At 51.8% G+C, this 14,159-nt stretch overlaps 2 protein-coding genes across 4 annotated transcripts; both read left to right on the top strand.

The window, feature by feature from the left end:
- Nucleotides 1-622: 622 nt before the first annotated feature.
- FGF11 (fibroblast growth factor 11) lies at nucleotides 623-5,983 on the top strand. Of its 2 annotated transcripts, none has more exons than XM_054575608.1 (5): nucleotides 623-905; nucleotides 2,537-2,647; nucleotides 2,847-2,950; nucleotides 3,821-3,935; nucleotides 4,212-5,983. In XM_054575608.1, the coding sequence occupies exons 1-5, from the start codon at nucleotides 713-715 to the stop codon at nucleotides 4,280-4,282; spliced, it is 594 nt and encodes a 197-aa protein (XP_054431583.1). In that variant the 5' UTR covers nucleotides 623-712; the 3' UTR covers nucleotides 4,283-5,983. The 2 variants fall into 2 exon arrangements, with proteins under 2 accessions (XP_054431583.1, XP_054431582.1); XM_054575607.1 differs by having other exon boundaries at nucleotides 3,737-3,935.
- A 232-nt stretch (nucleotides 5,984-6,215) lies between these two features.
- On the top strand, nucleotides 6,216-13,075 carry CHRNB1 (cholinergic receptor nicotinic beta 1 subunit). 2 transcript variants are annotated; one of them, XM_054575743.1, is made up of 11 exons: nucleotides 6,216-6,332; nucleotides 6,415-6,554; nucleotides 7,107-7,151; nucleotides 7,695-7,804; nucleotides 7,905-8,013; nucleotides 8,373-8,520; nucleotides 8,826-9,023; nucleotides 10,892-10,968; nucleotides 11,473-11,654; nucleotides 11,957-12,104; nucleotides 12,431-13,075. In XM_054575743.1, the coding sequence occupies exons 1-11, from the start codon at nucleotides 6,272-6,274 to the stop codon at nucleotides 12,569-12,571; spliced, it is 1,359 nt and encodes a 452-aa protein (XP_054431718.1). In that variant the 5' UTR covers nucleotides 6,216-6,271; the 3' UTR covers nucleotides 12,572-13,075. The 2 variants fall into 2 exon arrangements, with proteins under 2 accessions (XP_054431718.1, XP_054431717.1); XM_054575742.1 differs by having other exon boundaries at nucleotides 10,745-10,968.
- Nucleotides 13,076-14,159: the final 1,084 nt, after the last annotated feature.

Here is a 14,159-nt window from a genome sequence, read left to right as displayed (position 1 = left end):
ACAAGGTGAGGAAAGGGGCTCAGCAACTGGAACTCTGTGCCACCAGAAATAAGGGTGACTTGGTGGAAAAAAGATATTGTCCAGAGACAGAGTCTGGGAACCCGTTCTCTCTGAACAGGGACAGACTGGATATTCTGAGACATAGTTTTGGGGGATTTCAGTGAAAAAAGTGAGGGATCGTCTTCACTTAGAGGGTGGCAAAGACACCAAGGTGGGGTTCTTCCCTGACATTGGCAGTGCCCCATCAGGGGTGGGGTGGGCTAATATCCTCAAAGCTAAGGACCCACAATTTACGTTACAAGAGTGGATTTGGCAGGAGTATGGAGGCCCCCAAAATAGGGTGAAAAGATGCCTGGGAATATTGGAACCACATATTGTAAATTTTGAGGGTTTTGACTTTGGGATACGGGAAGTGGGGGCAGGGATATTGAAGAGCAGGGGAGGAGGTAGTTTTCAGTAAGGGTCAAAAGTTGAGGGTGGGGTTAACTGAGAGGGACTGAGGTTGCTGGGCTGAGTGGACCTAGTACGGGGGCTCAAGGGTGGGAGCTGACGGTCGGAGTGGGGGCTGAGGCTTATCCCAAGGTCCCGTGGGTGGGGCGGTGAGTCGGGGAAGAGCGTCCAGAGCATGCCGTGGTGGTGAGCGGGCTTCTCTGGGGGAGTCCAGCACGTTCCCAGCGCCGGCTGGTTTGGGGGTGTCTCCTCCCGTGGCGCCATGGCGGCGCTGGCTAGTAGCCTGATCCGGCAGAAACGGGAGGTCCGCGAGCCCGGGGGCAGCCGGCCGGTGTCGGCGCAGCGGCGCGTGTGTCCCCGCGGCACCAAGTCCCTTTGCCAGAAACAGCTCCTCATCCTGCTGTCCAAGGTGCGACTGTGCGGGGGGCGTCCCGGACGGCCAGACCGCGGCCCGGGTAAGTGGCTGAGGCGGGGTCACCGGAACTGGGGTCTCCCTGCCTGGGAGGCGGAGATGAGGGGCTCTGAAGAATGGGGCCAGACTGAGGGAGGCCCCGGAAAGTGAAAAGGGGTGGGCCAAGACAACAAAGTCTCTGCCATCTGTGCCTCAGTTTCCCTTCTTTGCCCGTAACCCCGAGTCTCCTTGCTTTCGAGGGCAAAGGGAAGGCTTGAGGGGTTAAGTCTGGCTCCCCAAGCCTCGCAGGTCCTGCTTGCTCCCATCCCCACCCCAGAATCCCCATCCCCACCGCCCTTCGCCTGTGCGCTGTCTCTCTCGCTTCTTTCCATCCAGAGCCCAGGGGCCTGGGGGTTCCGGACGCCTGGGTCACCCCGAGGGTTTCTGCGGTTCCGGCAGCCCCGCCCCCGCCCCGGTTCTCCCGCTCCTCTACGCCTTGGCTCGGTTCCTCCTGGTCGAGCTTGCCTGGCTCGGGGCCAATCTCCCCAGCTCTCCCCTGGGTGTCCTTGCCGCTACCTCGCCAGCTCGCCCCTCTTGTGCGCCCTCCTTGCGCGACCTGAGCTTCAAGAGAGGACCTGAGTACCCCCCACTACCCCTCCCACGCGACTCCGAAATCGGGTCCCACGAGCTCAGGGGACCCTCTGCGGAGGAACTCATAGTACAAGGCTAGTGAGAAACCAGCGACGAGATGGGAGGGTCGTACCACCTACAAGGGGGTACACGGAAGTCCGCTGAGAGCAAACAACCAGCAAGGAGAGTTTTGAGGGTTAGCGTGTGGTCCCCGTCCAGGTACCACAGGCAGGGCGTCCCTCTGGCCCCGCTCCTACCTGCTCCCAGCTGCCCTAGGGTCAGCCCCCTCGAGCTCTCCTCCCCCCGCCGCCGCCGGTCCGCCACAGTGGTACGGTCCGCAGCCCACCCTTTGAGTAGTGGGACCAGGCCCCCACGTGACACAGCCTGCCTCGCCTCGTCCCCCGCCCCTCCCATTTCCTCGGTTTGGTAGCGAACGTCCCCCACGCTAAGCGGGTTACCTGGCTGAAGGGGAAAGGCTGAGCCTCAGAAAGGCCTGGGCCCCCGAGCCAGCGGACTGACAGATACAGACAGATGGGTCAGTGTCAGACTGGCCGGCGCTGGGCCAAGGCGAGGCCCGCGCCAAGCGAGCGACAGCTGCAGCAGCAGGTGCTGAGTCAGCGTCAGGCCCAGTCCCACCCCCATTCTGGAGGGGGCGCCCCTACCCTGTGATCACCTTGCTGCCCCCCACATTCACAAATACATCGCCCCTTCAGCAGCCCTGTCTGTGTCCCTCTGCTTTTGGATGTGTCTCTTCTCTTCCTCTCCCCTCCCCCCTTTCTGGTTAAGCTGTAGAGTAGGAATTAAACCACTTAAATAAATTTCAATACATTAAACTGAAAGCTGGCGGTTAGAGGAAGCAGAGGGGACCTACACCTCAGAGTCCTCAGGGATTGAGAGGTGGGAAAGAGCTTTCTTGGAGGGTGAGAAAGTTCGGGCCATAGGACCCTATTCCTTCCCCCCACGCACCCACCCCCGCTCTCCTTTCTTTCCTCTGATCCCACCAAGTGTAGCAATGTTTCTGGGAACAGGGATGTCATTGTCAAAGATTAATGTCTTTCTCTCTAGAGCCTCAGCTCAAAGGCATCGTCACCAAACTGTTCTGCCGCCAGGGTTTCTACCTCCAGGCAAATCCCGACGGGAGCATCCAGGGCACCCCAGAGGACACCAGCTCTTTCAGTGAGAGGGGAAGCCGGCCCCTGGGTGGGATGGGGGATAGTGGGGCTAGAAGACTAGGACAGTCCTATTCCTGCTTTAGATTCTGTGGTTTCTGGTCTGCCTCTTTGACTCCCAAGGGAGGACGTGAAGCTGGGATGGGAGGAGCTCAGATAGGGGTTCAGGGCCTGGGGAACTGATGCCCCGGTCTCTCTATCCCCAGCCCACTTCAATCTGATCCCTGTGGGGCTCCGTGTGGTCACCATCCAGAGTGCCAAGCTGGGTCACTACATGGCCATGAATGCGGAGGGGCTGCTCTACAGCTCGGTGAGAAAATGAGGCTGAGTGGCTTGGGGTTTGGAGATTGCCCAACTGCAACTTTTTCAACTACAGATATTTTACAGTTCAGGGCTCCCTCTCACTCCACCTCTTGCCGATGTTCTGTCATCACTGCCCACCCCAGAGCACCTCCGCTAAGGTCCTGCTAATCCTACTCTCACAGGGCCCTCCAGATGCCCCCAGGCTTTTTAAATATCCAACTCTGTCTTTTAGGGCCACTTTTCTTCATCCTACCTCCTTCAGATTTCATTCTTACTTCCCCAGAGTTGTTCAGGGACTAGTGAGAGGTTTGGAATAGCGTGGAAACAAAGCACCTTAAAAAGAAAAAAAGAAAAAAAAAGATTTTATTTATTTATTTTTAGAGAGAGGGGAAGGGAGGGAGAAAGAGAGGGATAGAAACATCTTTCGGTTGCCTCTCGCATGCCCCCAACTGGGGACCTGGCCTGCAAGCCAGTCATGTGCCCTGACCCGGAATCAAACCATCAGCCTTTTGGTTTGCAGTATGATGCCCAATCCACTGAGCCACACCAGGCAGGGCGAGAAGGTATCCTCTTAATCCAAGCCCCCCAAAGTCTAGTTCGTAACCCTCGGCAGTCTACCAGACTCTTCCTTGTCCTCCCTTTTCCCCATTTCCCACATAGACTTAGAAGTTGGCCTCCTAGCCTAAAAATGTATGGATTATGTCCTGGCTTGTTCTTCTCAGGGCTCCCTTCTGTCCAGTGATGTGTCTATTTGTCTCTTTGTGTGTGCCTTCCTGGGTCTTTGTCTCCTCAGCAACATTTCACAGCTGAGTGTCGCTTTAAGGAGTGTGTCTTTGAGAATTACTATGTCCTGTACGCCTCTGCTCTCTACCGTCAGCGCCGTTCTGGCCGGGCCTGGTACCTAGGCTTGGACAAGGAGGGCCGCGTCATGAAGGGAAATCGAGTCAAGAAGACCAAGGCAGCTGCTCACTTTGTGCCCAAGCTCCTAGAGGGTGAGTATGGACTGAAGAAAACAGGGGCCGCGTGGGAGAGTATTGACCTTGACATGGACATTTAAGTGACATACAGCTTAGGGGCAACAAGTGTGACGAGGACACCTGTTATGACAGGTCAAGCCAGGAAGCCTTTGGCTCCTGGGAGTTCTCCTCCTATGGGTTGGGGTTCCCAGAGGATGAGTGTAGGGAAGGGGAACCCTTTCAGGGCCCTGATTCTGTCTGGGTCGCTCCATGCCTAACTCTCCTTCCTGCTCCTCTCTCTCCCCTTCACAGTGGCCATGTACCGGGAGCCTTCTCTCCACAGTGTCCCTGAGACCTCCCCTTCAAGTCCCCCTGCCCCCTGAAATGTAGACCTTGGACTGGAGGCGCCTGCACTTGCACTGATCCGACCACCGCCACAGCCTGTCTCCCAGCCCTGCTCCTGGCCCTGCTCTCTCCCCAGCTGCCATACTCATGCCCTGAGCAGCCAGGTCCCGCCCGGTGCTCTACCTTGAGGGAGCCTAGGGGCTGCTGAAATCCTTAGATTCTTGGGCCCAGGAGTGGGCCAGAGAGGTGGATGTTTGAAAATGGTCCTGGCTGATCACTTCTTTTCTTCCACACTTACACACCCCCAAAGCCTTTTCGCGAGATGGCACTGGGGGTTTCCAAACTGACAGAACCAGGACACAAATACTCCCCACCCCAGGCTCAGCCAGTTCCTGGAGCCCTTTTCATTGCCACTGAGCCATAGATTTATACGTCTCCTGGAGCTCAGGATTAGTTTTCTTTCCCTACTCTACCTTCTGCCTTGTTCTGGATAGGTTCTGGAACACCATGCACCCCAGCCAGGGCCATTTATGTACTAAGGCTCCTGCTGGAATGTGGGCTTGCTGCCAGGTTCTGTTCTGGACCCATCAGGCTTCCCTGACCCAGATAGACCCCTGGTTTCCAAGTAGAGAGAGGCTGGATTTGAGCCCTGTCCAGCTCTTGGCTTTGGACTGAATTGGGGCCAGTCTCAGATCACCACAGGTTTAACTTTTTTTATCCCAGAGACACCCAATTTCTAGAGCATGGTGTTCTTAACACATATGGAGCCATACTTCCTTCTGAATCTCAACTCTAGGATATAGACCATGACTCTCCTCTCTTCCCTCCAGGATGGAACTGGGACCTATGTAGCCATATTATTGCTCTAGAGTAAGCTCTAGACCTATTCTTCCATCTTCTCTAGTGATACCTATTAAGGATGTGCTCTGGAAAGGACCCAGCTATGATTCATAAAGAACTAAGTTCTGGATGAATTAAGAACTACTACTTGTTTTTCCTAGATAATTTTCTAAAAATCTTATTCTTCCTTTAGAATGCTAACCTTATTTTTACATGCAGTTTCTAGCTCCTGCAACTCGCCTGGGGTCCAGGAAAATAAAGTCTGAAGGAGGACAGAGGAGTTTTAGAAAGAGTCCTTGGCTCATAGTGGGGAAGCTAGGATGGGAAAGGGACCGCCGGGACAACCATGATGTAGTTGGACCTGTACCTGGGTTGAGGGGACACGAACACTTAGCTACCTCAGCAGGAATTTCTTCCAGATCCCCTTTAAAGCTGAGGTCTTTAGGGTAATGGGTCTAGAATAAAAAGGACAAATATGACATAGCCTTGACTCCCCCAGTGAGGAGACCCCAATTCAGCAATAAGTCCCACCTCTCTCCCCTAGGTCAGGCCAAGGAGGGTGGGGGCCTCGTCCGTTCCAGACCTCATTTACTCCCAGAACTTCGAACTGAATAGAACTTGCTTTACTTTACAGTTTATAACCTCAGCTGTGTTTTAGGTACCCAAAAAGGGCCTGACTGGATTTTTCTGAAAAACGTGGAGAGCTAGAGGCAGGCTTGGAAAAAGATCAGGAAACCGCTAGTGAACCAGGAGGTAGACTGAGTAGCCTCAGACTCGGGCAGGGTAGACTGTGGAGGCCCTAAAGGGAGGGGCTACAGTTCCGGAGGCAGGTCACTTTTCCTCGGGCTCTTTCTACTTCTAGCTCGTTGCAAAAGAGGTTGATACTTCCCTCAGCCACAGAGATCCCACCCAGGCTCCACCCATCCCCTGGCTTGGCTCCCAGGGGACCCGGTTTCCACTCCATGCATTCTCAATTAAACAGAGTTTATACAACTGATGCCTTGTCTGTCATCTGTGGGTGGCGGGCATTGGCAGTTGTTCGGGGCGGGACCAAGCCCCAGGGGCGGGGCGGGTGGGCTGGCGGCTGCCCCCCAACAACAGGTGCACATTCTTGGGCGTCTCGTCACTTCCCTTGCACTCGCTGTCCCGGCGGTTCACTAAGCGAACTCACTGAATGCGGCCGAGCCATGACCCCAGGGGCGCTGCTGCTGCTGTTGCTGGGGGCACTGGGGGCGCTGCTCGCCCCAGGTAAGCCTGGGCCTCAAAGGGGCAGTGACAGGGCCAGAGCTTGTGGCCGGGCACCGTGGCTTCACTCAGTGCTCTCCTCCAGGTGCCCGTGGCTCGGAGGCCGAAGGCCGGCTCCGCGAGAAACTTTTCGCGGGCTACGATAGCTCGGTGCGGCCGGCGCGGGAGGTGGGAGACTGCGTCAGGGTCAGCATTGGTCTCCGACTGGCGCAACTCATCAGCCTGGTGAGGGCGCACGTGTGCGGTTGAGATCCGGCTCACCGGCGGGTTGCGGGGCGTGGCTTTGAATGGGGCAGTACAGAGGGACGGCAGGGCAGGTCGAGGCTAAGAGATGAACCCGCTGTTAGCAGACATTGGGTAGAAATCGGCGTGGCTGCTGGACAGGCCAGGAGTAGAGCCGGGTACGGAGATGAACTTGCCTGTGGACAGATCTTGAAGTGGAACTGGGACTGATGGACTGACTGGAAGGCGGGCCTTGGGGCGGGGTCACAGGCTGGGGCGGAACTTGGTGCCGGACAGCGTCAATCAACAACTATGGGCGGAGATTCAGGGTTGGGTGAATTATGAGCTGTGGGTGGAGCCTGCCTGGGGCGGGACTTGTAGCGGAATTGGCGGACACCGTAGACCGCAGGAAGTTTCGGAGGTAGAGGCGGGGCTTGGACGAAAGAGGGTGAGGCTCAGAAAATGGTAGGAGTTTCCAGGGAGAGCTTGACCCGCCGAACCCCCTTATTTCTCTCCACTTACATAACCTCTACTTTTTAAATTTTTCCCTTCTAGAACGAGAAAGATGAGGAGATGAGCACAAAGGTGTACTTAGACCTGGTACGGAGATTTCAAAGGGTGGGAAAGAGCGTCCCGCTGCCTTTACAATTTCCTCGAATGTCGTGCCCAGTCAAAAATATTTTTGCATCATGAACTCAAAAAAAAAAAAAAAAAAAAAAAGGTTATAACTGAAACAGAAGCTTCAGGAAACATTACCTATCTTTACTATGTGAGTTGCACTTAATGCATTTTTTCATTAAATTTTTTTTTTAAACACTGGTTTGGGTCCCCTAATTTGATTTCTTGAGCCACTAAAGATTCCCGAACTGCAGTTTGAAAACCACTGTTTTAGAGAATAGCTAGTGGAGCGTCCTCGTTGTTATAGACTAAAATTTGGCGCATTTTGCTAGGGAGGAGGAAATTAGCTGATGGAGGCTGAGCGAGTGCAGGTGGAGCCGGAATCAGAACCCCCGGCCTCCGGAATCACAGTCCATCCCTGCGCTGCTCCCCACCCTTGCACTTACCGCCCGCTTCCTTCGGAGATTACAAGTTTCCTCCCAGCCTCCGGCCCTTAACAGCCGCCTTTAGCCTCTGCTTCCCTAGGAGTGGACTGACTACAGACTGAGCTGGGACCCCGCAGAGTACGAGAACATCGCTTTTCTCCGCATCACGGATCAATCCGTGTGGCTACCAGATGTGGTGCTACTGAACAAGTAAGGTTTTTCCTAGACTGGGGGTGGGCGAGGCCTCTGGAAGGGCGGGGCATCCGGAGGGCGGGGCCTGATCCCAGGTGAGAAGATTCTTTCCCTGCAGCAACGATGGAAATTTTGGCGTGGCTCTGGACATTAACGTTGTAGTAGCCTCCGACGGATCTGTGCGCTGGCAGCCCCCGGGCATCTATCGCAGCAGCTGCAGCATCCAGGTCTCTGGGCTCCACCTGGCAACTCAAGGCGCTGTTAGAAACCCTCCCTCTCCTCAGACGTCCTGACTCCCATCCCTCCTCCAATACCTCCTGTGACCCTCACGTCTCTCTTCCCCTCCTGATTTTCCATTGTTTCCATCTTCTCTGTTCACTTTCATTGACTTCCAGTCTTTCTCACTAACTCCCTTCCATTGCCCCTGGCCTCCCCTAAAAACCTTCCAATTCCTTTGTGACCCTCACTTCCCTGTGGCCTCTTGGTAGCCCCATATTCTCTGACCCCTAACTGCCCTGTGACTTTCCTAACTCCCCTAGCCCCAACAAGTTCTCTGCCAGCTCTGGTGACTCCTCTTTCCATCCAGGTCACCTACTTTCCCTTTGACTGGCAGAACTGCACCATGGTGTTCAGTTCCTATAGCTATGACAGCTCAGAGGTCAGCCTGCACACTGGCTTGGGTCCAGATGGGCAGGAGCGGCAGGAAGTGCACATTCATGAAGGGACCTTCATTGGTGAGTGGGCATGGCTCCCACCTCCATGGGTTTTATGACTTCCAGTTTCTAACAAGCTGATAAATGTACTCCATCAGCGATGCCCAATACAGCCCTGTGGTGTCAGCAAGATAGGTATGACTATCTACATTTGGCAAATATGGCAAGTGAGACTTATTTAAGTTTATTAGAAATGGGCTGTCCAGCCTAGTGCCCACAGCTAGCCCCTTGACACGTCAGCCTCCTCTGCTCTAGAACGTGGCACCAACAAGGACCAGGTCCCACATCTATGTACCCTTCTTCTGTTCTTCTCCCCTTCCCCCAAGAGAACGGCCAATGGGAAATTATCCACAAGCCTTCTCGACTAATCCAACCTAGGAGAGGGGGAGAAGGACAGCGTGAAGAAGTCACCTTCTACCTCATCATTCGCCGGAAGCCTCTCTTCTACCTGGTCAACGTCATTGCCCCATGCATCCTCATCACTCTCCTGGCTATCTTTGTCTTCTACCTGCCACCGGATGCAGGTAATGCGGGGGAGGGGAGGCCCCAGCCCTTTTTACCAATAGTTCAGCTTCTTTCTCTCCACCCTTAATCCAGGCAAGGTTTTCCTGCCAAGTCAAGCCATCATGGGTTATGCTTCACCAATCTCACTCAAATTTTCTCTTTAACCAGAGCCTTTTCATCTGGATCCAGATTTTTCCTCCAGCCTCAGGCTCTGCCTTTCCTCTGATGCCCACTTCTTTCCACCCAGCAATTTCTGAACTCTTTCTTTCAGAATCTTAGTATCTCATCCTTGAAACCTCCACTCCTCTGACCAAAAAACTCCCGGGTTTAGACAACACTCATTTTCCCCGTCCTTGTTCCTGGCATCCTCCTTCCTCCACTTTTTAGACACCTTGTAGTCTCTTAACCTCCCACCTCCCTTGGAAATAATGGCCAATATTTCTCTAGGAGGCAGCATAATGTAGTAAGGGTGACCTTGGGCAAATACGTTAATCTCTGTATGGCTCAGTTTCCTAATCTGGAAATGGGAACAATTATTGATCCTACAGAATAGGATTACTTTGAGGATCAATTGAGTTCATAGAACTATGCCTGGTACCCAGTAAATTCTGTGTAAGTGGTGGTATTGTCTTTGTTACTTTTGAGCACTTGATGTAAGGTAATGCAATTAACATGTTACACAGATTAACTCAATTCTAACCTTTACAACAACTCTGTGAGTTAAGTACTGATTTATCTTTCCATTTTACAGAGCAGGATAAAGAGGCTGAAAGAGTTTGTTATTTGCCTGACATTACACAGTTAGAGGCAGCATTGCTCTTCCAACCCTGGTTAGTGCCAGTCTGATTCATAGACTGATATCCTTAACTCTGGTATTCAAAACATGCTTTCCTTCTCTTTGAAATCAAGTCCTCTTTCTACCCAGGGAAGGAGAGTCACGCAGCTCTAGAAGGGACCTACTTCCAAATGTAACTTTTACTTCCTCCTAGAGAAGGCAAATCTTGGAACCCAATATTATAGGACTAAAGTAGAGGAGACCATAAAAGTTACCTATTTCAACATCTTCCATGAAGTTTGCAGTGCCTGTCATATGCCACAGGAATAATCTACCACCCGGCATACATATCCTTACATATTTTGTTTCACTTTTAGTAATAGGATCAGATTTGTATTTTAACAGGATCAATCTCGTTGCTCTATTGAGAACAGAGGTGGGTAACGGCAAAGAGGAGGCCTTTATAATAACTCAGACCTGAGGTAATGGTGGTTTATACCAGGGCGGTAGGGATAGATGTGATAAGTCATCAGTTGTGGGATATATTTTGAAGGTACAGCCAGTAGAGTTTGCTATGAATTGAATATTGGATGAGAGAGAAAGAGAGAGCTAAGAATGACTCAAAGGGTTTGGCCGATGTCCACAGGAAAGATGAAGCTGTTATTTATGAAATGGGGGAGACTGTGGAGGACTTGGTGATGAAGAAATTACGTTTTAGACATGTTAAGTTTGAGATGTCTATGGAACATCCAAGTGGAGAGATTAAGTTGGCAGGTGAATGAATGTAAGTCTAGAGTTTAAGAGAATAAGTCCAGGTTGGAGGTATAAATGCAGGAGTCCTTTGCACGTACATGGCCCTTCCAGAAGCCTGTCCTTGAGTGGGCTGGATACATGGTCACCACTTATGCCCTGAGGATTGTCATCTGACAAAACCTAATCCTTCTCCCTTCCCCTCTGCCTCCCAAGGAGAGAAAATGGGGCTCTCAATCTTCGCCCTGCTGACTCTTACTGTGTTCCTGCTGCTGCTGGCAGACAAAGTGCCTGAAACCTCTCTCTCTGTCCCCATCATTATCAAGTATCTCATGTTTACCATGGTCCTCGTCACCTTCTCAGTCATCCTTAGCGTCGTCGTTCTCAACCTGCACCATCGCTCACCTCACACCCACCAAATGCCCCTTTGGGTCCGTCAGGTAAGAAAAATCTCCTCTAGCTTCTATTGACTCTTAATCTTAGTATTTGGCTTTTTGTCCAGGTATGACTCCTCCCTCCTACCACGTCAACCTTACTTTCACAGACCTGAGGGAGGACTGCAACTTTTTGTGGAGTGTTGAAGTACCAAGTCCTGTTGGGTGTTGACACGATGCACAATTAAATTTACCCATCATTACCATTTCAAAGATCCCACACTCTTTTAATTAATACTGCCCGTCCAGATCCCAGGGAAACATTCTCAGGGTTAGGTACTATCAGAACAGAAGCCCTCAGAACTTTCCTTTCCAGTCAGGATGCCTCCCAACCCACCTAAGAGCTCTGAAGGAGGTGTGGTTGCATTTCCTTGTCTGTGTAGCTCAGTGGGACATATGCACGCATGCTCAGCAATGGGCATGTGGTGTGGGGGTGGCTGGCTACTTACTTCCCTTCTGGTCTAAAAACATGAGAGCACCCTCCAACACGACTCTTTTTCTACTCTGCAGATCTTCATCAACAAACTCCCTCTGTACCTTGGTCTGAAGAGGCCCAAACCCGAGAGAGACCAGATGCCAGAGCCACCTCCTGTAGCCCTCAGGGATTCTCCGGGAAGTGGCTGGGGTCGGGGAACAGATGAATATTTCATCCGGAAGCCACCAAGTGATTTTCTCTTCCCCAAACCCAAGAGGTAGTACCTACTCAGGAATGGGAAAACTACAATTCCCAGAAGACTATGCGGACACAGGCGGCCCATGCTCCCAAAAGATGCTGTGGTTGAGCATCAGGGGAGTTGTAGTATCCCTTCTGGTGCCCACTTTGCTGAAAGGTGGTAACTAAACCATAGAGCGAGTGCTAGGGAGGTCACCGCTGCTGGCGAGGAGAACCTTAGAAGTTGTGAAGAGAGGCAGGATGTTGGGGCGGGGTCTACAGCCCAAGCACAGGCTGTGTCTTTGCACCCCGGGCGTGACCAAACGATCCCGCCCCTTCCAGGTTTCAGCCCGAACTGTCTGCCCTGGATCTACGGCGATTTATCGATGGTCCAAACCGGGTTGTGGGCCTGCCCCCCGAGCTGCGGGAGGTCGTCTCCTCGATCAGTTATATCGCTGGACAGCTGCAGGAACAGGAGGACCTGGACGCGGTAAGTCCGGTGAGGGTGGAGCAGGGCAGAGCCTTGGTAGCCTTGGCTCCACCCGCAAACTCAGGCTCCGCCCCTAGCCCCCCCTTTTTTTTGTGTTTCTGTTTTTGTTTTGTTTTAATTGAAAGTGTGCCTCATTTGGTCCTGCCCCTGCCTTCCAACTGGTTCTTTACTCTCACCAATCACCTGTAGTTTCACCCTGTTTTCTCAGCCTTCTTGGTCTCAGAGCTCACAGCAGTGTTAGGAGGACCAGGGCAGGGTACCTGGGTTTGGGGGTAGTCTTCCCTGAGGTCTGGAGCTCAGAAACAGTTTCCTCTACCAACCCCCAGTTGAAGGAAGACTGGCAATTTGTGGCCATGGTAGTGGACCGCCTCTTCCTGTGGACCTTCATCATCTTCACCAGTGTCGGGACCCTCATCATCTTCCTGGATGCCACATACCACTTGCCCCCTGCCGACCCCTTTCCTTAGGACCTAGGGCCAACACCAAGTCCTCAGCCAGCTGAACTGATAGTTCGGCAGTACTCTAAAGCCCTATTTCTTTCTGCATATTGAATCCTTCACAGGGGATCCAGTTATCTCTTCTGTTTCCAGGAAGAGAGCCCAAGTGGGACTGGGTATATACTTGGGCTCACCAGAAATCCTCTATCAGCTTATTTAATCTCTGGCTTCTTAAAGAAGCTTCTGACACCCAGGTTTCCACTAAAATGGAACAAAGAACAAGAACTAGACTGTAAGCCCTACAGAGGACAGGAACTGTGTCTTGTTCACTGTAACGTCCCCAGCACCTAACACATCCTGCTTCACATTTGTTGAATAAATAGGGAAGTTTTTTCTGGAAGGTAAAAAATTAGCACTTAGGTTTGCATGTTGGGACTAGTGGTCATTTTTCCTTTGTTTGTATGTTTGTGTAACTCACTATGTTTGGAAATAAGCATTATCCTTAGGATTAAAAAAAGGTTCTTTCTAAAAGAATGTATTTGTAATGAGTGGAAAAAAGTGCACTTTTATATATCCAAGTTCCAGCTTTGGAGTTTATAACAGTATCTGCTCCTACTCTGAAGATCATGTGAGAAGACGGGAACAAAAGCATTATGCAATATGTATCAGGGGTTGTAAACTTGTGTGTTTTGTTTGGCCCATGACATTGGCCTGCATAATTTTACATTTGAATTAGTTCACTATGTTGAAATTTTGGGTATTTCAGAGAAATTTGAATTTCTGGCTTCTCTTGAAAAATGTTTAAAAACTACAGTAACAACAGGCCTGATTCCCCTGTCGGTGACAACCTGCCAGAGCTGATTGGTGGCTGTCCACTCTGGTCAGCTCCTCAAAGCCTCCACCAACCTGACAAGCTTCCCTCATTTTCCATACCCATCCCTACATAGCACTAGACAAAATGCAGGGGGATGGGGAAGACAGAGGGGACAAGGAGTTGAAGCTAGTGGGAAGCTTGGAGTAGAAAAAGAAAGGTTGTCTCTCTGATACGGCCATCACATATTTTTTTGCCTTACTTTCCTATCAGCTGGAGAAAGTGCTGTACCTGGCTTAAGGCAAGGCCCTTCTGGGACATGAAGATCTTGTGCCCAGCAGGCTCTGTGAACTGAACTGAGTTTAATGTTTCTACCTAGAGGTCAGACCAAAGTCAGCTTAAGCCTAGGAGCTGCGGCAGTTACAATGAAGTACCTGGGGTCAGTCAGCAAGTCCTCACACCTACTCGGTTACTGGCGGTTGTCCTCTGAGGGAGAACAAGGCTGTAACTCCCCAGGATCCCTGTGGGACAAGGTCAGCATGTCCCTATCCAGCCAGACCCACCAGACACGCAAATAATTTGCACCTGGCATCCCACTGTGGAGCACAGTTCGTTCGTTTGTCTCGTTGATTTATTGGCCTAGAGAGTTGGACACACACACAAATGCGGAGATAAATATTGGTCAGTTTCTCTAAATCTGGGCCCTGACTACATATAGAGCTAGAGGCTGCAGAATTCTAATCTTGCGTGCTGTGGCACAGAACCAATGGCCTTCCCCCTCCACCATCACCATTCTTCCCAGGGAAC

This window comes from Pteronotus mesoamericanus, unplaced genomic scaffold (genome assembly GCF_021234165.1).
Source record: "Pteronotus mesoamericanus isolate MK-2021 breed Mesoamerican mustached bat unplaced genomic scaffold, CSHL_Meso_final contig_317, whole genome shotgun sequence".
In the NCBI taxonomy this organism is placed as follows: domain Eukaryota; kingdom Metazoa; phylum Chordata; class Mammalia; order Chiroptera; family Mormoopidae; genus Pteronotus; species Pteronotus mesoamericanus.
The sequence above is the reverse complement of the archived record's forward strand: the minus strand, read 5'-3'. Positions and strand labels throughout refer to the sequence as shown.

Coding starts and splice junctions, on each gene's coding strand:
- FGF11 (XM_054575607.1), top strand. CDS start 713: ATGGCGGCGCTGGCTAGTAGCCTGATCCGGCAGAAACGGGAGGTCCGC. Junction 2,648..2,846: donor AGAGGACACCAGCTCTTTCA/GTGAGAGGGGAA, acceptor CTCTATCCCCAG/CCCACTTCAATCTGATCCCT. Junction 2,951..3,736: donor AGGGGCTGCTCTACAGCTCG/GTGAGAAAATGA, acceptor TTGTCTCCTCAG/CAACATTTCACAGCTGAGTG.
- CHRNB1 (XM_054575742.1), top strand. CDS start 6,272: ATGACCCCAGGGGCGCTGCTGCTGCTGTTGCTGGGGGCACTGGGGGCG. Junction 6,555..7,106: donor TGGCGCAACTCATCAGCCTG/GTGAGGGCGCAC, acceptor TTTCCCTTCTAG/AACGAGAAAGATGAGGAGAT. Junction 10,969..11,472: donor TGCCCCTTTGGGTCCGTCAG/GTAAGAAAAATC, acceptor TCTACTCTGCAG/ATCTTCATCAACAAACTCCC.